The sequence below is a fragment of the Hyperoodon ampullatus genome (genome assembly GCF_949752795.1).
Source record: "Hyperoodon ampullatus genome assembly, chromosome: 3".
NCBI lineage: Eukaryota > Metazoa > Chordata > Mammalia > Artiodactyla > Ziphiidae > Hyperoodon > Hyperoodon ampullatus.
The window spans coordinates 35,399,947-35,424,645 of NC_136916.1; the positions used below are offsets into that span (position 1 = coordinate 35,399,947).

Here is a 24,699-nt window from a genome sequence, read left to right on the forward strand (position 1 = left end):
GACTCAGGTTAACTGTGGCTGAAATTGGCCATGGACCTTGCAACGATCAACTCCCTTAGAACACGGCTCACCAATTAAAATATACATATTTAATCAAAGTCATGCTAGAGAGGAAAGATAAACATGAAAATGACATCACCCTCAAGAATCATTTTTGAGCCCTGGGAAAAGCAAGTAGAGAACTGGCAAGAAAAGCAAATTGGGACTCTTTCAAAATGAAGCAAAGGAGAAGGCAAAATAAAGTCAGAATAATTAAAACAAGAAGGGAATGATGATGGGAGTGGAGGGAACTCAGCGAGGGGAGTAAGCACTGTTTCCCTGGTGAGGAATTACAATGCGGCACATGGCAAAATGCCTGACAACCTGTAAACAGAAAACACTATATCCCCATTGGAGCAAACACATCAAGGCCATTCCTCACCAGCACTGTTAACTCTGGAGAAAGGAGTTCGTTGGTGTGTGACAGACGGTGAGGCATTACCAGAAGTGACTTTGGGGTATGCAAGTCTCCTGAATTACAAAGTAAGAATGTATTCCAGAGCAAGTCCCTTCCCAGGTCACCAGGATGAATCAGAATTGTTAAGTGATTAGAGATCCTCCAAAAAACACACAACCCAATTGCAGATGCAGACAAAGCGTTTTTTAGTGTTCTGTCCAGGGCTGCAGAAATGTTGCACACCAGCATATGTAAATTCCCTAGACTTACAGCTCAGAGCAGAGGTTGGCAAACATTTTCTGTAAAGGACCAGAGAGCAATATTACAGGCTTTGTGCTCTATGTTGTCTCTTGTCATAACTATTCAATTCTGCTTTACGCCATAGACAGCATGAACGAAAATGAGCTTGGGTGCGTGTTCCAATAAAACTTTATTTACGGACACTGAAATTTTAATCATATGTAATTATTGGGTGTCACAAAATAGAATTCTTTGATTTTTTTCAGCCATTAAAAAGTGTAAAAATCATTCTTAGCTCACGGGTTGTACAAAAAAAAAAAAAAAAAAGGTAATGGGCTATATTTGACCCACAGGCCAGTTTGCCAACTCCTGATTTACAGCTTCTATTTAATAGAGGCTAAATAGGTGACATATGGTTCAAATGAATGATAAAGACACCTTGGATTTATTCGAAGATTGAAAATCATGAGGAAGATACTGGAGGGTAGCACCAGATTTATCTCATGCAATGGTGACAAGTACTGTACTGCATTTGTCTCGGAATCACTCAAGGCCTGTCCTTGAGTCCTTACAAGACCATTTGCCAGCTATATGACCTTGAGCAAGTTTTACTTAACCTTGCCAAGCCTAATTTCCTCCCTTGTAAAAGGAGAAATAAGACTAGCACCTTCTTTTTTTCCAATAATCATTTTTTTTAATTGAGGTATAGTTAATTTACAATGTTGTGTTAGCTTCAGGTGTACAGCAAAGTGATTCAGATGTGTGTGTGTGTGTGTGTATTCTTTTTCAGATTATTTTCCATTATAGGTTAGTACCTTCTTGGTAGCGGTATCAAAGAGATGAAATGAGATGCTGTCTCTAAAAATACTTTGCACAGTACCCAGCACTTCTACCAAATGCAGCTAATTAGCATTATGATTATACTCATGGAATGATTAGTTGATTGACTACAAAACATTTTTCCTGGATATGAAGATAACATTTCCTGGATGTGAAGAAGTCCCGACTCCTAATTTATGAAAGTCAAAGCTCAAAACAAAGTAGATGCCAGAGGCAAACATCAAACTAAGACAATAAAAGAATATTTTAATTTTGGTGCAACACCCCAATGATTCAGCTATTAGGAGTCTGGAAACTTCCAATTTCTATAAAAGTTGTAAGCTTGAACTCATGAGAAAAGAATGTAAGCATAAACCGTCATTCAGTCACTCAACAAGCACTTCTAAAGACTTCCAGGACAGTCTGCCTGCCTGGGCTGTAGAAGTGGTAGCCACTGACCAAGCCCGCCTCTGCTTCTGCTTCCCGTCTCCATCCCTCACCCCATGACAGATGGAGTGGCCACCTGTGGATGGTGAAATAGCTTCTATCTCCCGATGCTCAACCCTGGTGGCCCCAGTCAGCACCAAACAGACAGTTGCAGCAGCAGCAGCAGCAGCAGGTGACAAGGAGGTTGGTGGACGGCTGCCAGCCTGTGTGCTGGACTATGGTACAGGGTATTGTTATTAAGGAGTCAGCAAAAAAAAAAGGATGAGAAAACTGAAAGGAGGGTGATGAAAGGTGTTGATGACCTAGACTTCTTCATTGCTGATGAAGCAACAGAAAAACCTTCATATGCAAAAAAGTGGCCAATCCGCCATGGCATTGTTGAAGAATGGGACTTGAAAAGATTTATGGATCAAATGATCTTTAAATATTTAAGAGCAGAACCTGAAGACCATTTTTTTTGACTGAACCTCCACTGAATACTCCAGAAAACAGGGAATATACTGCTGAAATAATGTTCTAGGCTCGTACATTTCTGCACAGGCCATCATTGCCTTAGCTGCATCCTGGACCTCAAGACAAGTAGGAAAACAATCTGTTGACTGGTACAATAATAGACAGTGGAAACAGTGTCACCCATGCCACCCCTGTGGCTGAAGGGTATGTGATTGGCAGCTGTGTTAAGCACATTCCAAACACAGGATGAAAAAGAACATATTTTGGGCCTCCCTGGTGGCGCAGTGGTTGAGAGTCCGCCTGCCGATGCAGGGGATACGGGTTCGTGCCCCGGTCTGGGAGGATCCCATATGCCGCGGAGCGGCTGGGCCCGTGAGCCATGGCCGCTGAGCCTGCGCATCCGGAGCCTGTGCTCCACAACGGGGGAGACCACAACAGTGAGAGGCCCGCGTACCGCAAAAAAAAAAAAAAAAAAGAACATATTTTATTCAGCAACTGCTGAGAGATGGAGAAGTAAGAATCCTTCAGAGCAATCCTTGGAAACTTTAAAGGAAACTTTAAACTTTAAACTATAGTTATGCCTGCCCAGATTTAGTGAAAGAATTTAACAAGTATGACACAGATGGAGCAAAGTGGATTAAACAGTATACTGGAATCAGTGCTATCTCAAAGAAAGAATTTTCCATTAGTGTTCATTATTGAGAAATTCCTGGGACCTGAAATTTTTTTTCATCTAGAGTTTGCTAATCCAGGCTTTACTCAACCTATCTCAGAAGTTGTAGATAAAGTAATTCACAACTGTCCTACTGATGTCAGACGTCCTCTCTACAAGAATATTGTCCTCTCTGGAGGCTCAACCATGTTCAGCGATATCGGACATCACTTGCAAAGAGATTTGAAAAGAACTATAGATGCCAGGCTGAAATTAAGTGAGGAACTGAGTGGTGGTAGATTGACACGAAAACCTATCAATGTACAAGTCATTACACCCAAAATGCAGTCACAGGCAATTTGGTTTGGAGGATCCATGCTGGCTTCTAAACCGGAACTCTACCATGTATGCCACACCAGAAAGGATTACGAAGAAATTGGGCTTAGCATTTGTCAACACTATTCAGTGTTTGGAATCATGTAAAATTGACTTCGTAGTTATTGGGGTTAGGGAGATGAGGAAGAAATCGTCTTTCTGATTGCCTTTTCTGCCTGGATGGCTGGTTTTGAGATTTTAAACTTGACTTGAAATAACAGGACCACACTCAATTACACAGGAATATTTTAGTAAGTTTATCAACATGGGAATGTAAAGGAGAGCCAAAATGATTAAATGTTTTTCTTCAGATTCAGTATTTGGATCGTATGTGTAACAAAAAGAAGCAGGTGTTCGTTCTTCCTGTGCCCTGATAGGTTTTATATTATTGAATTAGCCAAGATTTGATGGGGTTTATCGGTACACTATAGATGTACCGATAAATATACATAACGCTTGAATTGAACACTTCTAAGTGTAAGATGCAAGAGCTTGCTTATATTTCATACTTTTTATCCTCTGAGGGAAAAAGTCATGGGAAAACTAGTATTTGAGGGAAAAAGTGACCAAGTAAAGGACAAATTCAAAAAGTAGCCTATGACACATGGCATAGACACACACACTCATGGGATTCCAGTTATTAGGAAGTGCCTCCATACCCTGTGCCCCGCAATGGTTTTCTTTGCAAGTGCTTTTGGAACTGAGAAGCTATTATCTTAGATTAACTGATACCTGCTAGTGCTTTCTGTTTAACTCTCATTCTGTTTCTTGCAGTAAAAACGAGACTGTTGGACCAGTATTGCAGTTCTATAGTGTCATTTCTTATTAAAAAAAGTAATCATTTAATTGGTCATTTTTGAAGCCTAACACCATTCTAATAAAGGCACAAATTTCTTTTGAATACTTGTTTCAAGTTCTTTTTAAGTTAATAAATCTATTTTCTTCAAACCTCTGCAACAGTTCTTTAAAATCCAACAATTGTAGCAAACTGACTTTTTATGTGTTCTAAACAAATAATTGTTAACTCTTAATATGTCGAGTGCTTTCATTTTGATAACTGGATCTCCACCTGATATTTTCATTTGTGTAACTCATTTGCAGTCTGAAAAGTTTTTTTTTTAGTTCCAGTCTCTCACGTATCATGGAAAGTTAATTTTCATTGCATTTAAAAATATCTGGATCATGAAGAAAAAGTGATGAAAATAAAACTAAATTACCTTTAAAATTGTTAATAAAAAAGTAGACTTCTGTGTGAGAAGCAGCTTGCAATGTCTGGTAAAAGGGCCTAAAAAGTAACCAAAATGATTTCAGTACAACAAAGGTGACATTATTGATGTGTGTACACCCAAGGTTCAGGGAGCAGTGATGGCAAGCAATAGCTTTGGAGAAGAAGGAGGAAGAATAAAAGGAAGCTGGGTGAACTAGAGTTCTCCAGGCTCTGAAGATGGGGTAGAATTTTCCAGGCAGAAGTAACAGAACAGGCAAAGGACAGAATGAGCCCAAAGCTGCTGGAGAACGGAGGTTGAGCGTTGCTAGAAAGAGCTGAAACCATCACACACCAACTTAAAGAACTGAGAGTCTACCCTATGCCTGTAGGGACTCCACGGCAAGGCCTGAAAGGGGAATGACAAAGTCAAATTTATACTAGTGGCAACCAGGTACGGTGTTCACTTAGGCAAGAGCCATAAGCCCCTGTGGAACAGGGGAATGTGGTGGGGATGGAGAGGAAGGGGTGAATGGGAGAAATATTTAGGAGGTAGAATCTACACAGGACTTACTGACTGCATGTTGAGGCTGGGAGGAATGAAGAAGAGAGGAGAAACTGAAATAAGAAGCCATAAAAAATAGCCAAGAAGCAAGAAATGATGGTAGATTCCAAGAGAGATGGGTGGCACGGTCTGCTGGTCTACAATAATTGTCGGGGCAAAATGGATGTCAGCTCCAAAGCCAAGAACAGCCAGGGAACAGGGAGAGAAAAGCAAGCAAGGAAAACATGCACATCTTATGCATACTGTCAAGCATGTGCAAATAAGTGTGAGACAGTGGCCAACAGCCAAAGCAGCAGGCAGCATACGTTGCTGTATCAGACATTCACTGGATACGTCCTACATGTCCCTTAGGTAGTTCCTGGACACTTGGTACACACAATAAAATACATATAGACAAACAGATTCAAATGTGATTTAATATTGCATTTTAACCAGCTATCTTTTTAAAGTAATTATGATGGCAAACAAAAATATTGCATACCTTTTCTCTTTATTCCACAGAGGAATTAGTTTATCAGACTCTGCATTAGTTAATTCATTCTTTTTTTTTTTTTTTAATGATTTCTACCTCCATAGTGCTTAGGAATCATTTGGGTAGTGTATATATCTCACTTTAGTTATTTTTTTTTGTCTTTATTGAATTTTGTTACAATATTGCTTCTGTTTTATGTTCTGGTTTTTTGGCTGCGAGGCAGGTGGGATCTTAGCTCCCTGACCAGGGATCGAACCCGCACCCCCTGCATTGGAAGGCAAAGTCTTAACCAGGGAAGACCCAGTTAATTCATTCTTGGGCAATCACGTTCACCACACAGGAAGGCAAAACAAATGGAGGGTCCTTCATAATCGCTGAGGTCAAGCCCTCACTCTAAGATGAGAAAGCTCTGTGACCTTGAGGCCGTCCCTTTACATCTCTGGGCCTCCTCTCATTTGATAACACTTGTGAATGAGACTTCAGGCCAAACACTGGGACACAGGGAGGAATTAGGTCCAGACACTTTTCAAGGGCTGTTCATCTTTTCTCATTTGTTAAAACGGTGAAAATAGCCACTACTTGAGCAGGTGGCTGTGAAGGTTACATACGTGTAAGTTCCTCCTTACAGTCTGTACAAACTAAAAATGTTCAATAAATGGAAACGCCCATGAAGAACCTCTAATATTGGTTTCATTATTGCCGTTTAGAGATGAGGAAACCAACACCAAGGAGAGTGAAGTTACTCTCCCAGTCACACTTCTTGGCAAACGTGGGAAACCTAGTTTTCGCAAACCCAGATGCTACTCTTCCCAGTACTCCCTGCTACCTCCCCTGACAGTGAGTCTCCGGCCCCCTGATTAGTCAACACAGCCAGCTGGTGAGGATCGTAGCCCCCCCATTTTGGCACAACCACTGTTCAAATACAGGCCTCCAGTCTCTGCACTTCCCAGTTCCTTCCACCAACAGCCATAGAGGTTCAGTTCCTGGAAGTTCAGCTGCAAGACATCATGGAATGGAGTTGAATGAAAGGTACATTTAATATACCTGATTTAACAATGCCCACTCAGGCGGAAAAGGAAAAAAGACAAGAGAAATTCCTTTATTTTCTCAGTTGCCCCTACACCCGCTTCTACTCCTTCAAAATAAACCTGGGCCTCCATCCACTGTCCCCCAGGAAAGAAATCCACCGCTTAAAATCAGGAAACATAAAAGTGAGTTATGGGCTCTGAGCTCCCAAGCGTCTAAGTCTTTGCTATTTATGGCCAAATCATGGAATCGTATAGGTCATTTCTCTCTGAAGTTTCTGCATGACGTGCTGACTGTTAACACTACTCCTAGTCCTGGATGTCATGCCATCATATTGAGAACTCAACCCTTGAAGAGACATGACCATGAGGTTTAGACAACGATTCTGTCTTTTCTTGGAAAAAGCACTTGATCTAAGACATCAATTTGAATAGCAGGGATCCAGGATAAATAAAATTCAAGGATGTTGTTTAACTTTGGTTAAGCAGATTTTACGAGTTATGTAAAATTTATCAAATTCTGTCATAAGATACATAACTTTTACCAGGGAAGAGCTCCCATCTGCCTTAGACTATTCTAGAAACTACCTATTCTTGCATCCTCTTCTCAAAATAGTCCCGAATAGGTCACTATGAGCAAAGGGCTCGCTCCCCCTCATTTCTTGCCCATGTTCCCCCACAGTCGTGTGAGGCTGCCCACTCACTTCAAAGCCTGCCTTCTACTGCTCTGCCCACTCAGCACTGTTGAATTCGTATCATGACTAGACAGCTCTCTGCCCTCACACCTGATCATTCCACAGTTCCCACATTACGCTGGCCAAGCTCCTTCGAAGAGAGCCTAACACAACAGCACATGGGCAGATGCTCAACTCGGTTCCATCCAATCTGCCTTCCAACAAGGTTTCCAGGAACAGTCCCAGACGAAAAGCCAAGAGCTGTCTCTACAGAAACCATATTTATCTCCTTAGCAAGTACTGGCAACACCACAGGCGACCAGGAATCATCCTCCTACTTTTCAAATCGGAGGAGATGTCAACCTGCCTATGAACCGTTTCAGCAATATGTGCTAGTCTAAGACGTTTAAAAAAAAGTCGCCAACCATTTGGCAATGGACCATGTTAATTCATCACACATGTTTCTTTTGGCCTGCAGAGGTTTTTTAAATTTTAAATTAATTGCCAATATTTCAAAACTAGGAAACTTCATTTAAAACATCTGGATTTTGCACATTCCTCCCCCCAAATCAAGAGCATCCAGGCAACAACAGGTTGGAGTTCAACAGAAGCAGCCATCCAGGTTCCAATCCTGACAACTTGCTGAATGTTCATTCAACATTAGCGGATGGTTCCATGCAGTGTTCAAAAGGCTTAGGATTCCATAAGGGACAACCAAGACAAGAAATGACCAGACAGTCATACCTGCTAAGAAGGGATTTTTATTTGGGTAGCTCAAAGGACTTCTGCTTCAGGGAAGATGGAGTAGATATACTTTTCTCTATTCCTCCCACTAACTACAACCAAAATCCTGGGCATTATATATAACACAAACCCAAGAAGGCCCTAACAGGTGGAAAGAAGGAGGCACACTGAGTAGACACCTCAGGGCCCAAGAAATGACACAGTGGTGAGCTTCCTGAGTTTTCTTTTTCCCTCATACATCCAAGACTTGGAGCTGAAATAGCAGCAACCTGGAAATACCAACAGATGCAGGAAAATAAAAAAATAAGTAACCTCAATAAAGACCTGCTCTCTCCAGCCAAAGGATCATGCAAGGAGCAGTCTAGCAAGACAGAAATGTTTAGATAATACCCGCTCTACTCCAAACACCACAGAAAGAACTGCGACCCCTACCCCCATCCACACTGGCAAAGGATGAGTGGAATGGGGGAACTTGCACCTCTGCCAGGTTATAATGAGGTGACCCCGCCCCTCCAATTCTCTCTTCCCCTGGATGGTGCCAGAGAAAGTCAAGTAGGGAGCCAGGGAGCCAGGACTTTCATCCCCACCAGGTAGCAACAAGCTCCACCCTGCTCACACCTTCAATGTCAGTGGACAACATGTGGGGGAGCCTGGACCTCCACTCCCACAAGTAAGGCACCCTCTCACCCTCCTTCCTGGGGTGTATCAGAGGAGGCCTCGTGGAGAATCAGGACTTCTACCACCATCCTGTGGTAATGAGGCCACCCTCTGCCATGGTGTGAGTTGAGGCCACATGGGAAACAGCTACAAGGCACTTCTACCTATCCCAGCCAGAGAGGTATCAGTGCAAGCCTACTGAGGTGCCAGAACTCCCACTCCCACACAGCAATAAGGAGGCACAAACTCTGAATGTCAACAGTCTAAGTGAGAAACCTGGACATTTACCCCCACTTGGAAGTAACAAGGCAGTGCCACCACCTTCCCTTGCCAAGGCAGTGGGAAAGAAAGCCAGTAAAAACAGACAATTTAAATAAGATCCAGAGTCTCATAAAATAATACCTAAAATGCCAGAGTTTCAATTTAAAAAATCCTACCATCATGAGAGTATGGCCAAGATGGCAGAGTAGAAAGACCCTGAGCTCACCTCCTCCCACGGGCACACCAAAATTACAACTATTTACAGAGCAACTATGGATGAGAATGACCTGAAGACTAGCAAAAAAGGTTTTCCACAACTAAAGATGTAAAGAAGGAGCCACAGTGAGACAGGTAGGAGGGGCAGAGACATGGTATAGTCAAGACTCACACCCCCAGCTAGGCAACCCACAAACAGGAGGATAATTATAACTGCAGAGGTTTTACCCTAGGGGTGAGGGGTCTGAGCCCCACATTGGGTTCCCCAGCCTGGGGGGCCTGCACTGGGAATACAAGCCCCAGAACAACTGGTTTGCATACAGAAGAGCCAGAGAGCTATAGGAAACAGACTCCACTCTTAAATGGCTCATGCAAAATTTCACATGTCCTGAGACCCAATGCAGAGGTAATAATTTGAAAGAAGCCTGGGTCAGACCCACTTTCTGACCTTGGAGAGCCTCCCAGAGAAGCAGGAGGCAACTAGGATTCCCCTTGGGGGCACAGATGCTGGCAAGCACCATGTTGGAGCCCTCCTTCTAGCCTATTAGCACTGGGGCTTACCCACCCACCAGCCAGCTGGTACCAGCCCCAGGACCCCCAGGACCCTCAGCTAGCCATGCCAGGACCTGGCCCCACCTACTGGCAGGACAGCAGCATCCACAAGAGGCAGGGCCTGGAAGCCAACCAGGCCAGGGGACAGTCCCACCTACAAGTGCACCCACAGTAGTCAGCCCTGTCTCAACAGAAGGGCCCACTCAGTCCACATAGAAGGCACTACTAGAGCATATAGCTTTGGTGGCCAGAAGGGAGTGTGCTACTAAGCCCCACAGGACATCTCCTACATAAGGCCATTTCTCTGGATCAGGAAAAATAACCAACCTACCTAATACGTAGAAATAAAAATAGTTAGGCAAAATGAGGTGACAGAGGAATATGTTCCAAATGAAGAAACAAGATAAAACCCCAGAAGAAGAACTAAGTGAAGTGGAGATAAGCAATCTACCCAATAAAGAGTTCAAGGTAATGATCATAAAGATGCCCAGTGAACTTGGGAGGAGAATGGATGAACACAGTGAGAAGTTTAACAAAGAGTTGGAAAATATAGAGAAGAACCAAACAAAGCTGAAGAATACAACAACTGAAATAAAAAATGTACTAGAAATAATCAACAGATGAAATGATACAAAGGAGCGGATCACCAAACTGGCAGGCAGAATAGTGGAAATCACCCAAGCTGAAAAGAAAAAAAATATTTTTTTTAAATGAGGATAGTTTAAGAGACCTCTGAGACAATATCAAGCATACTAACATTCACATTATAAGGGTCCCAAAAGGAGAAGAGAGAGAGAAAGGGACAGACAACTTATTTGAAGAGATAATAGCTGAAAAACGTCCCTAACCTGGGAAAGGAAACAGACATCCAGGTCCAGGAATCACAAAGAGTCCCAAACAAGATGAACCCAAAGAGATCCACAGCAAGACACATTATAATTAAAATGGAAAAAATTAAAGACAGAAAGAATCTTAAAAGCAGCAAGGAAAAGCAACAAGTTACATAAAAGGGAACTCCCATAACACTTGTCAGCTACTTTGCAGCAGAAACTTTGCAAGCCAGAAGGGAGTAGCATAATATATTTAAAGTGATGAAAGGAAAAAACCTAAAACCAAGAATACTCTACCTGGCAAGGCTATCACTCAGATTTGAAGGAGATATAGAGAGCTTTACAGACAAGTAAAAGATAAAAGAGTTCAGCATCACTAAACTGGCTTTACAAGAAATGTTAAAGGGACTTCTCTAAGCAGAAAAGAAAAGACCACAACTAGAAATATGAAAATTATGAAAGGAAATATGTCAATGGTAAAGGCAAATATACAATAAAGGTAGTAGATCAGCCACGTAAAAAGATAGTAGGAAGGTTAAAAGACAAAAGTAGTAAAATCATCTATATCCACAATAAGTAGGTAAAAGATGAACAAAAAGATGTAAATGTGAAGTCATAAACATTAAATGTGGGGCGAGGGAGAGTAAAAATGCAGGGTTGTTAGAATGCATTCAAACTTAAGAGATCACCAACTTAAAATAATCATGTATATACATATATATATATATATATATATATGTATATATATATATGTTGTTATATATAAACCTTGGGGTAACCACAAACCAAAAATCTGTAATAAAAACACAAAAAAGAGAAAGGAATCCAGACATAACAATAGAACAGTTATCAAATCATAAGGGAAAAAAGCAAACGAAGAAGAAAGGAACGCAAAAGAACTACAAAAAAACCCCAGAAAACAATTAACAAAATGGCAGTAAGTACATACCTAATCAATAATTTCTTTAAATGTAAATGGACTAAATGTTCCAATCAAAAGATATAGAGTGGCTGAATGGATATAAAAATATAAACCATATATATACATTGCCTTCAAGAGACTCACTTCAGATCTAGAGACACACACAGCCTGAAAGTGAAGTGATGGAAAAAGTTACTCCATGAAAATGGAAATAAAAAAGAAAGCTGGGGAAGAAATACTTGGACCAAAATAGACTTTAAAACAAAGACTGTAACATGAGATAAAGAAGGACATTACAGAATGATAAAGGGATCAATTCAACAAGAAGATACAACACTTGTGTGTGTGTGTGTGTGTGTGTGTGTGTGTGTATCCCCAACAAAGAAGCAACTAAATACATAAAGCAAATATTAACAAACAAAAAGGGAGAAATTGATAGTAACACAATAATAGTAGGGGACTTTAACAACCCATTTACATCAATCACAGATCATCCAGACAGAAAATCAATAAGGAAACACTGCTCTTAAATGACACATTAGACTAGATGAACTTAAAGTAAACTTCACTGGAACTGGTAAAATGATGACACCAGTAGACTGCAGTAAGTTACTTATATAGAATGTAATACCTAGAGCAGCAATCGACAATGCTATTCAAAGAGATACAGGTATCCCCCTACTTTTCAAAAGTTTGCTTTATGCCACTTTGCTTTTACAAAAGACCTACATTACTACCTGTTTTCACTAACTGAAAGAAATCTGAAGAGGATTTTTACTTTTACGAAAAAAGGAGAAACGCAAAAAAAGTGTTCAGCATTTGTTTTGCAGCAAGCTGTTATAGAGGCAGCACACACCCAGAGAAGCAAGAGTGGCACCACTAAGCTCAATCCCTGGGAACTATACTCAGCATCTCAATAACAAGCTGAGCTTTGAACTGTATCTGTCAGCATATGTAGTTTATCTCAATTTAGTTTATGCATCTCTTAGCAAGATGTGTGCTAAGGTAATTGCATCTCTACTTTACTCCATTTTGGCTTATGAAAGGTTTCATAGGAACTCTACTTTGGATAGTGGGAGAAACCTGTACACTCCAAAATGTTATACATAAATCAAAATAGAATTCTAAAAAAATTCAAGTAACACACAAGAAGGCAAGGAAAAAAAGACAAGAAACAAAAAACAAACAAACAAAAAAAAGGTAGCCTTTAGCCCTAACATATAATTACATTAAATGTAAATGGTCTAAAAACACCAATTAAAACACATATTGGTGGAGTGAATTACCATGACCTAACTATATGCTGTCCACAAGAAACTCACTTCAAGTAAAGCAATATATGCAGGTTAAAAGTAAAAGAATGAAAAAATACATATCATGCAAACATTAACCAAAAGAAAGCAGGATTAGCTATATTAATATCAGATAAAGTAGACTTCAGGGCACATAAAATTAGCAGAGACAGAGAGGGACATTAAATAATGATAATGAATTTAAAAGGGTAAATCTACCAAGTAGACATAGAAACCCTAAATGTGTATTTACCAAACACTTGAACTGCAAATTATGCAATGGGAAAACTGACAGCAGTGAAAGAAAATATGGGCAATAGATATAATTATAGATAATTATATTTAGAGACTTCTCTCAACAATTAAAAGAACTAGACAGAAAACCAATAAGTATATTGAATTCAACAACACTATTGACCAACAGGATTTAATCAATATTTACAGAATACTCCACCCAACAACAGCATATACACACTATTTTCATGTGCCTTCAGAACATATAACAAAAGACCACATTTTGAGCCATAAAATAAACCTCACAAAATTTTTAAAAGTCAAAATCATATAGAATGTATTCTCTAATGACATTGGGATCAACCTAGAAATCAAAAACAGGGTTAAACAGGAAAAATTACAAACACTGTAAATAATCGTGGATCAAAGAAAAGTCTCAAGAGAAGTCAAAATGTACACTGAATGAATGAAAATTAAAATACAACATATCAAAATTAGTGAAACACAACTAAAGCAGTGTTGAGAGGAAAATATATAGCATTCACTGCATACGTTAGAAAAGAGAAAATGTTTCCAATCAATAGTCTGCTTCCCTCAAGAACCTATAAAAAGAACAAAATAAACCCAAGCAAGTAAAAGGAAGGAAATAATAAAATAAGAGCAGAAATCAATGAAATTGAAAATGGCAAAACATTGGGGAGAATGAAATAATGACCTGGTTCTTTGAAAAGATCAATATAACTGACAAACCTCTAGCAAGACTGACAAAGAAAAAGGGAGAAGGCATGAAATTACCAATATCAAAAGACAAAGAGACCCTATACACATGTAATAAGGGAACTGATGATAATGATTAATAGGGGAATACTATGAATAACTCTCCACACATAAGTCTGATAACCTAAATGAAATGGACCAATTCCTTAAAAAACACAAACTAACAAAACTCCCAAATGAGAAATCTCCAAGCCCAGATGTTTTCACTGGAAAGTTCTACTAAATGTCTAAAAAAGAATTAACATCAATTTTACATAATCTCTTCCAGAAAACAGAAGAGTAAGCACTTCCCAATTCATTTTATTAAAGTAGTATTACCTGATACTAAAACTAGACAAACACAGTACAAAAAATAAAGACCAATATCCCAAAAATATAGAAACAAAAATCCATGGCAAAACATTAGCAAATAGAATTAATTCATCAATATATAAGAAGAAATATACACCATGATCAAGTGGGTTTTATTCTAAGGACACCCAACTGGTTCAATTTTCAAAAATCAATTAATGTAATCCACCATATTAACAGGCTAAAGAAGAAAAAAAATCACATAATCATATAAACTGATGTAGAAAAAGCCTTTGACAAAATTCAACACCTATTCATGATTTAAAAAACACTCAGAAATAATAGAATTAGAGAACTTCCTCACATGTTAAAAAGCATCCACGAAAGATTTACAGCTAACGTTACTCTTAATAGTGAAAGACTGAAAGCCTTTCCATAAGGGTGGAGAACAAGGCAAGGATTCCACTGTCAACGCTCATTCAAAATAATGCTGGAAGTTCTAGCCAGTGAAATAAGGCCAAAAAAAAAGTAAATAAACGGCATATAAAATGTAAAGAAGGAACTAAAACTGTCCCTATTTACAGATGACATGAGTGTTTACAAAAAATTTCCAAGGAATATACCAAAAACCAAACCAAAACAAACAACCCCCCCCCACAAAAAAAATCCCTCCCAGAACTAATAAATGAATTCAGCAAGATCACAAGTGTAAATTTAACGAAGCATGTATAGGACTTCTACGCTAAAGACTCAACATAGGAGTCATGTCAATGCTCTCTAAACTGATACACAGTTTTAGTGCAATTCCTATAAAAATTCCAGAAGTATTTTTTGTAGATATAGATACGATTATTCTATAATTTATATGGAAAGACAGAGGAGCTAGAATAGCTAAAACAAATTTTGAGAAAGAAGAATAATGTGGAAAGAATCAGTCTGATTTCAAGACATCAGGTAGTGACAGTCAAGACTGGGTGCTATTGGCCAAGGGATAGATCAGTGGAATAGGATAGAGAAGGCATGAATAGATCCACACAAGTATGCCCAACTGATTTTGTCAAAGGTTCAAAAGCAATTCAATGGAGGAGGGATAACCTTTTCAACAAATGGTGCTGGGGTAAAAGAACACGCATAAACCAAAAAAAAAAATTTAAAAAATGACCTTCAACCTAAGTCATACCCTATAAAAAATTAACTCAAAATGGACAACAGGCTTAAATGTAAAACACAAAACTGTATAACTTTTAGAAAAAAACATAGGAGAAAATCTTCAAGATCTTGGACTAGGCAGAGTTCTTAGATACCATAAACATGATCCATAAAAGGAGAAATTCTCAAACTGCATTTCATCAAAATTTTAAAGTTTTGGTCTGTGAAAGAAGATGAAAAGACAATCTACAGACTGGGAGAAAATATTTGCAAACCATACATCCAACAAAGGAGGATACTCTAGGATATTATAAAGAATTCTCACAAGTCAACAGTTAAAAAAAAATTCCAATTTAAAAATGGGCTAAAGATGTGAATAGACATTTGACCTAAGAGGAGATACAGAAAGCAAATAAGTACATGAAAAGTTGTTAAACCATTAGCAATTAGTGAAATGCAAAGTAAGACACAATGACGTAACTCCATACATCTAATAGAATGGCTAGAATAAAAATAGTGACAATAAATCCTAGAGAGGATGTGGAAAAGTTGGAACCCTCATACATTATTGTAGGAATATAAAATGATAGTTACTCTAGAAAAGAGGGAAAGTTTCCTAAAATACTAAACATGTAACTACCATGTGATCTAACAACTGCACTCCTAAGCATTCAACCCAGAGAAATGCAAAGTTATGTTCACATAAAACCTGTACATAAATATTTATAGCAGCTTTATTCCTAATAGCCAAACTGGAAACAATCCCGATGTCCTTCAACAGGTAAATGGTTAAACAAACTGATATCTGTAATAAAAAGGAGAAAACTACTGGACTTCCCTGGTAGCACAGTGGTTAAGAATCTACCTGCCAATGCAGGGGACACAGGTTTGAGCCCTGGTTTGGGAAGATCCCACAAGCCTCGGAGTAACTAAGCCCATGTGCCACAACTACTGAGCCTGAGCTCTAGAGCCTGTGAGCCACAACTACTGAGCCCGCACGCCACAACTACTGAAGCCCTCGTGCCTAGAGCCCATGCTCCGCAACAAGAGAAGCCACCACAATGAGAAGCCTGTGCACCGCAACAAAGAGTAGCTGCCGCTCACCACAACTAGAGAAAGCCCGCGTGCAGCAATGATGACCCAACGCACCCAAAAATAAAAAATAAATAAATAAATTTATTTTTTTTAAAAAGGAGCAAACTATTGATACATACAACAACCTGGATGAACTTCTACAGTATTACACTGAGATAAAAAATCCAAGCCAAAAGGTTACAGACTATATGGTTCCATTTATATAACACTTATGAAATGACAAAATTATAGAAAGGAGAACAAATTAGTGGTTGTCAGGCATTACAGAGCGGGTGGGGGCAGAAGAGGAGTGGGCAAGGCCATAAAAGGGCAACATTCATGATCCTTATGGTGATGAATCTGTTCTGTATTGTGTAAATAAATGAGTTCAGCAAGGTCACAGGTGTAAATTTAACAAAGCATGTACAGGACATGTATGCTAAAAACCACAAAATCCTGATGAAATAAATCAAAGAGCAAAATACATGGAGAGATATACCATATCCATGTATTAGATAATGTAAATGTAAATATTCTGGTTGTGATAATGTACTATAGTTTTGCAAGATGGAAAAATCTGGGCAAAGGGCATAAGGTATCTGCATCCTGTCTCACAATTGCATGTGAATCTGCAACTATCTCAAAATAAAAAAGTTTAATTTAAAAATACATGGGATTATAAAGGAAACCAATTGTACTGAACTCAGTCATCAAAATACCAAAATATTTATCATACAGTTTTTTAAAAGTTACGCAGTGTGATAAAGAGGGCATATGCCTATTTGAATTGGGTAGTCAGGGAAGATTTCTCTGGCAAAGTGGCCTGTAATCTGTGCTATGATCTAAATGACAATAAGGAAACACTTTGCAAAGATCTAGAGGAAAGGCATCAAGGCTGAGGAAACAGCTCTGGCAAAGGCCCAAAGAAAAGAAGACCTTAGCACATCAAAGGAACAAAGAGAGGCCAGCGTGGCTGAACAGCAGCAGGAGAGGGAAGGGAGAGGCCAAGTTATGTGAGGCTTCACAGGCCAGAGGAGGAAGTTGGGGTTTTATTCTAAAAGCAACTGGAAGCCACTGAAGCACTGAAGACTTGTAAGCAGTCTACATTACATTAACAGAATAACATAGTCTGAGATACATTTTTAGAACAGCATTCAGGTCACTGTGGGTAAATGGATTGTACCTGGTAGGAAGAAAGATCTGGAAATTGGTGAGGAGGCTCTGGCAACCATGTGGGCAAGAGGTGATAGAACAAGGATAGTAGTAACAGAGCCAGAAAGAGGTAAAGTGAATGAGGGATACATTTTTAAAGTAGAAACAAGAGGAAGTACTTTCTGATGAATTAGGGATAAGAGAAAGAAAAAAATCAAAGATGAATCTTTTTTTTTGTCTTATTTTATTTGAGCAGTTGAACAATTGACTGAAATAGAAACCACCAGCAGGAAAACAGGTTGGGGTGGTGAAAATTAAGAGTTCAGGTTTGGACATCTAATATTTGACAACCTTTTAAATATCCAAGAGGTGAGGTGATGTAGGCAGTTAAACTTATGAGTTTTTTATGGGTCTGTGTTCAGGAGGAGTGTCTGGGCTAGAAATATAATTTAGAGAGCAATCAACGTATAGATCATGTATAAATCCATGAGGCTGGACAAAACACCTTGGCAGAGTGCAAGGCTAAAAAAAAGGGGAATTACTCCAAGCCAGAACCCTGGGGCACTCTAGGACTTAAGTTTTCAAGGGAGCCATTAAAGGAGATCTGAGGGAACAGGCACTGAAGCCAGAGGAAAACCACACAAGTGTAGAAGGAGTTGTAAGCAGAGAATGGTCCGCTGGGTCAAAGGCTGCTGAGAATCAGACGGGGAAGTGACCATCCAATTTGGCAACTTGGAGGTAGGTCACTCACCACCTAGGTAAGGTGGTCTCAGACAGATGGAGAGGAAAGTCAACTGGAATGGGTTGAGAAGAGAATGGGAGATGAGAAAGTAGAAACGGGGCAACAAAAAACTTTCTCAGTATATTTTGCTGGGAAGGGGAGAGAAGAAATAGGATGGAGGTGAAGCGGGATCTCGGACCAAGAAAGGATTTTTTTCCTTTCTTTTTTATCAGATAGGCGATACTGTTTTATCAGATAGGCGATACTGTTAGGGGAACCACTGACTGAAACCACCCGCCCTGGCCAGGCCCAATAGTAACCACTTGCATGAGTTATCCTACAACAGGAGGTCCTGGTAAGGAACATGGAACTAACAAGCCACCACCAACTGGAAGAATTCAGGAAAGGTCAAAAGGAGAGAGGAGACACCAGTCCATATGTCCTACCAACCTCCCAGAATCCTCCTCGCTGGAATCTATCTTGGCTGAGCAATGCGCTCACCACCAGGAAGGACCCTGAGCCAGAATGATTGGCCAGAGACAACCCAGAAACTAATCCCATCACAATAAAACCCGAGATAGCGAGCCACGTGGCAGAGCAGTCCTCCCGGGTTCTCTTACCCTCTGCTCTCCACCCGGGCGCCCCTTCCCAATAAAGTCTCCAGCTTTGTCAGCACGTGTGTCTCCTCCAACAATTCATTTCTGAGGGTTAGACAAGAGCCCACTCTCGGGCCCTGGAAGGGGTCGCCCTTCCTGCAACAGTACTAGAGAGCATTCCATATGCCGATGGAAATGATCCAGGAAAGAAGAAAATACAGTGCAGAAGAGAGATGCAACAGGAGCAAAATTCCTGAGAAAATGAGAGGAGACGGGGTTCAAAGCAGAGTGCAGAGACCAGCCAGGTGTACCCTGTCCTTGTTACACTGGGAGAAACAGAGGAGCACCCACGCATTAGCTGACAGGTCCCTCCAGACGTCTGAACTGTGGCCCATAAGGAAGAAAGAACACAGATGTGGATGAGGAGATATGACTCAGATATCAGGTTCATGAGTAGGGAGTACCCAAGTCATCCAGCCTGAAATAGCAACAGCTTCTACCACTGATGGATGATTCAATCAGGCAAAGCAGTTGGTGACATCAGTGTTTGAGAAAGATTTAGCCAATGCCAGTGGGAAAGACACCATAATCCAATGAATTACAAAGTCAGAAGGAACAGCACTGGGCTCAGGAAGGTCACTGCTGCTGGTGCTGTGGTAAAAACATGTGGGGATGACCCTGGGAATTGCAAGGGAAGAGCTCATCCGGAAGGAATCTCACAGAACTCGAATAGTTACAATTGCAACAATGCCTTCTCAATCATCCCCAGCGCTTCCTCTAGCCCCTTCCCCCCAACTCAATACTTTCCCAGGTTTCTAGTGAAAAAGAAAATCTAGCTATCCACGTTTGGCTGATGTAGACTCTCCAGAATAAATTCACTTATTATTTAGCCAAATAAAATCGTGTATCAGTTCTGTTTATCAGCAGTTTCATTTTCTGGGTAAAGCATGCCAATGATAGCCTCCCCCAAATACACATGATACACGCCCCCACACACTTAACATGGGAAATATAATTTATAGTCAGTTTGTTAGTAAAGTTGAAAAATGAATCTGAAAAGAATACTACACACACACACAAAAAAAAAATCCCTGCTTTTAAATGCATTTTAAATCAAATTCCAAGTGATAGCCTCAATTACAGTTACTTTAGAGAAAAGGCATCAGTGGTAAGAAATGCTTGGATTATACTGTGTTCTTCAGATATTAAAAAAATTAAAACTAATTTAGTTTCAGCATCTACTCTAGCACCCTGAGTTAAAAATATATGGATAACACATAGATTTATGGATTAATTTATCAAGCAGTCTATGTGGAAAGGAGCAAGCATGTTTTAGCTTAATACATTTTCTGATGCATCTAAGTAAAAAAATTAATCATTATGGATTTTACAAAGTGCCTTTTTCTTTCTCTCTAATGAGAAAGTGAAACAAGATACATTCACTGCCTCCCTAGAGATTCTCATAATTTGCAAAGAATATCCTTCTCTGAAGTGTTTACCCCTAAAGGGTCAGCCTGTGCATTTAGTCATTACAGGGAGAATGTCTTGGCCCCTTTATGACCACTCATCATTTTTCTGATTAATGCATCAAAAGAGAATGGGGGAAGGTTACAAAAAAAACTTTGTTAGGGGCTCCCCATTTCCTACTGTGTTCCTGGGTCACATGAAAGAGCACTGCTACATAAGGGCAAAAAGAAGTAAATTTAACATGAAGCCCACAAGTGTCATCACCATCTTGTGTCATCGCCAGTTGGTTAGTTAGGGGAGAGAAGAATAAGAGGAAAGAATAAAACTAGGCTTTCATGGGATGGGGAATAAGGCTCCTAGAAGTCCATAAAGGGAATAAATCTGGCTATTAGCATAGCGTCCAGGTCAGCGCAAGCACAGATGTGGCCTAAGCATCCTACACCAACAATAAATGCTGTCAAGGAAATTATGATGAAATAAACATAATTAATACAAATCAATAAGTGGTGACATCATTATTGTAAGTTATATTTTTATTGGTCAGGCACAATGCTTAACAAGAAACCACAATGCCATCTCTAAGCTATTTGTGTTTATCTCTAATAACTCAAGCTGCATCCCTACCAGTAGAAAAGTAAACCACTCGATTAAGAACCCTTTTCAGGGACTTGCCTGGTGGCGTAGTGGTTAAGAATCCATCTGCCAATGCAGGGAACACGCGTTAGAGCCCTGGTCTGGGAAGATCCCACATGCCGCGGAGCAATGAAGCCCGTGCACCACAACTACTGAGCCTGCGCTCTAGAGCCCATGCGCCACAACTACTGAGCCCGTGTGCCACAACTACTGAAGCTCGAGCACCTACAGCCCATGCTCCACAAGAAGAGAAGCCACCGCAATGAGAAGCCCGTGCACTGCAATGAAGAGTAGCCCCCGCTTGCCGCTAGAGAAAGCCCACGTGCAGCAACGAAGACCCAATGCAGCCAAAAATAAATAAATAAATAAAATTTTATTTTTAAAAAAATACACCATTTAAAAAAAAAGAAAACTTTTCAAGAGAAAAAAGGTATTTAATTATGATCTTGGGACACTTGGGTTATAATCCCAAATGCTGAAGGAAAGGATTAATTAAATCTCGTTATTAACTCAACTTGTACTCTTCTCATTTTACTTGATTTCCTCCTCTTTCCTGTTAGTCTCCACAGGTTGCCAAAATGATGCAGAATCCCTGGGGTTTACAATTCTTCATTCTCTGTAAAGTAAGGGGACTTTTTTTTCCTGCAGAGATAGGTAAGGTATCAAGAAAGGACAGGTAACCAGGAAGTTATAAGCTATTTTTACCTTGCCTATCATTGAGAAAAATCATCTCAATTTGTCATGGTACTGGTACCCTTATTTGTAAAAGGTCCACTTTATAATCTTTGTCTTTCTCTGAAATACTTTAAGTGAATTACTTAACAATTTCAGAACTGGGATATATTATACAGATATATATAGATAGATATGTATTTTCTTGAGATATAATTTATACCATACAATTCACAACTTAAAGTATACAATTCAATGGTTTTTAGTATATTCACAAAGTTGTGCAATCATCACCACAATCAATTTTAGAACAGAGACATGGCTTCTAAATCCTCTAATTCATTATACAGAGAGAAAACTAACATCCAGATGGGTTAAGTCACGCTCCCCAGGTCACAGAGCTAGTCAGTGGCAGAGCCAGTCCTGGATCCCTGGGAAGTATTAAGCCATTGACATCATCCAGACTCCCTTTCCCCTGCCTAGGAAAGTTCTTCGTGAATTAAAAACTGCTGTTAAAATGTTGTCTGAGAAGAACATATGGCATTTTTTTTTATTGTGCTCCCTCTTATTATATTAAGCCTGGTCTAATTTCTAATATGACCAAATCTGTCATATTGCAAGATTTCTGAGAAAGACCCCTAGAACAGATAAAAATGTATCTATTGGGCACTTTGACCACAAAATGAAGCCCAGAGAGAATCTGTGATGTCCTTCTTTTCAGATAAAGTCACAAAGGATTTCAGCTCATGCAAAAAAAGGCTAAATTAGACCCTCTGCTCATTTCTTTTTTAATGAGCTGATTATGGGTAGTTAAACTAAATGACCTCATCACTAGCATATTATTTCACCATTGCCAATAACTTCCTGGGATTTCAACCACTCACTCTGGTTAGTGGTCAGAAACCAATTTCAATCATCCAAGGGCTGTGTCTTGCTCATCTCTGAGATTTGCTCCCATGAAGTCCATATCCAATAAAAGAATATTTTTCAAAAGAGGTTAGTTCCTTGCCAGTGCTAAGGAAGCTAGCATAGCAAGCCTAGCCAGCAAGTACGCTGACTGCCCTGACCACAGCTGCACTCGCCTCCAGGCTGCCCACCCCTCAGTACTGAGCTCACAGCAGCACTTGCTGACTGTTCCCACCTTTAAATGCGCCCACCTCTCTAGGTTTCCATGACACTCCTCTCTCCTGGGTTGTACTAGTTCTCTCCTTCCTGTGCTCCTCCACCCCAAAAGTTTCACTTATTTAATAAATATTTATTGAGTGGTTACTGTTTATCAAGTCCTGGCCTAAACATTGTCCCTAAATGTGGGTGCTCCCTTCAGTCTATGTGCAGCTCACTGTGCATTTTCTCACTTTTACTTGCACTTACATTTTTAAATCTCCATTTAGGCTGGAAATCCCCCCAAACTCTGTAGTTCCAATCTTGGCCTCATCCACTGGCTCCCAGGCCAATGACATCTGAATGTCTCACAAACCTCTCAAAGTGCCCAAACCCCACAGTGAATCCACCATCGCCCTGGTAACCTAATTGGCCCCTCATCCAGGACTCCTTATCAACCCAATAGTACCACTGTGCCCCCAGCTGGAAACTGAGCACCACCCAGTTTCTTCATGGAAGGGATGCAAGTGAGGGAACAGCACTGAGACTGACAGAAGAGAATCCTCCAATTCCAGCTGCATTTCAGGGACCAATTTGTGGAAGAAGCAGGATGAGACCTCATCTGAAATGTGAATTCTGAATGAAATCTGTAGAACAGATCCAGCAGTGCAGGTGTGGGATAGATTTTACAATGTGAGCTCTGCCATAGCTGGAAGAAACTGAAATCTTAGAATAGAAATTTGCTTGTCAACAGACACACACACACACACACACACACACACACACACACACACCAACTCCATGCCGCCCTGCGGGTTTTCCTGTTTCCTCCGCTTAGAACGCCTATCCTTTCCACCCACACCCCCTACCACAATTCCTCCTCATACTTAATTCACAAATGACGCGACTCTTCCTCTGGGAAGCTCTCCCTGATGCCCCTACTCTATTATCTGGCATCCCCTGTGCGTGGAGGTGTGTCTAACACTATTTGTTTACGTGTCTGTCTCAGTGTCTCCCCACCAGACTGGCGGCTCTTTGCGAGCAGGAGCCTGGTGCCCAACCCCGGGCCGACACCAGGAAGACGGTGGGAAGAGGAAGGACGGCTGTGTAGCGTCCCAGCCCGGGAGCCGGACGCAGTCGGGCAGGGGCCATTTCGAGGCGCGCGCTGGGAGCGCTGCGGGGCGCGCTGCGGGGCCCAGCCGAGCGCCAAGTACACAGCATCCCGGGATCCGCCGACGCCCGCGCGGCCGCCTCCCAAGCGGCAGGGCGTGCCCCGGGGGCTCCCAACTAAAAGGTGGGGGACTTGAGGGAGGCCCGGCCAGCACCGCACTCTCTGTGGTCCACCTCCCGGCGCGGGTTCGGTAGAGGCACCAAGCGAAGCCTCCAGGCCTCGGGACGCCCACTCTCTCTCCTGCGCCCGAGACCCCGCGGCCCGCCACCTCTGTGCTCTCCTCCCCAGAACCTCTCAGAATTACAGTGGCTCGGGGTGGAGCTGGGGGCCGGGGGCTGGGAAGGAGGAGGCGCCAAAGAGCGGAGGAGAAAGCAGGCGGCCCCTCACTCCACCCCCGCGCCCGCCTAGGCGGGAAGAAATGGAGCCCTAACAGAGGCCCCTAAGGGCGCCAGAGCCCCAAAGGCCCCGGAGCCTCGAAGGGTCCGCAGCTCCCTAGTCCCCCTCTCTCTCGCCTCTGTGCCTCCCTACCTGGCTGGCTTTGTGGAACTGCTTCTTCAGCCCCGCCACCGACATCTCGACGGCGCCCGGCCGGGGCTGGATGGTCTCTGGGCTCTGCCGGGCCACGCGGCCGCGACACGCTGGGGAAGCGGGCGCCGGGGCCGGTCCCCGCGCGGCTGGGCTCCGCCGGGCCAGCCTCCCACGGTCACGGCCACAGCCACAGCCGCTGTCACACTCGCACACACGCGCACACGCTGATGGCAACACTGCGTTCCAAAGCCCCTGCGCAGCCCATTGGCCAAGCCGCGGCGGTATGCAAATGAGGCC

At 41.4% G+C, this 24,699-nt stretch overlaps 1 protein-coding gene and 1 pseudogene across 2 annotated transcripts in view; one reads left to right on the plus strand and one right to left on the minus strand.

The window, feature by feature from the left end:
- The window catches only part of LOC307050823 (actin-related protein 3-like), a 33,226-nt pseudogene extending 8,944 nt beyond the window's left edge, over positions 1-24,282 (plus strand). The window contains exons 2-7 of the transcript in view: positions 2,184-2,599; positions 2,971-3,526; positions 6,371-6,500; positions 8,649-8,776; positions 23,713-23,997; positions 24,069-24,282. The product of the transcript in view is annotated as an actin-related protein 3-like (transcript). The remainder of the gene's footprint in view (positions 1-2,183; positions 2,600-2,970; positions 3,527-6,370; positions 6,501-8,648; positions 8,777-23,712; positions 23,998-24,068) is intronic.
- ADAMTSL3 (ADAMTS like 3) overlaps positions 1-24,447 on the minus strand; it is a gene marked incomplete at its 5' end in the record, with an annotated part of 559,659 nt that extends 535,212 nt beyond the window's left edge. The window contains 1 exon segment of the mRNA XM_079701202.1: positions 24,403-24,447. Coding sequence (XP_079557328.1) covers positions 24,403-24,447 — 45 coding nt within the window.
- Positions 24,448-24,699: the final 252 nt, after the last annotated feature.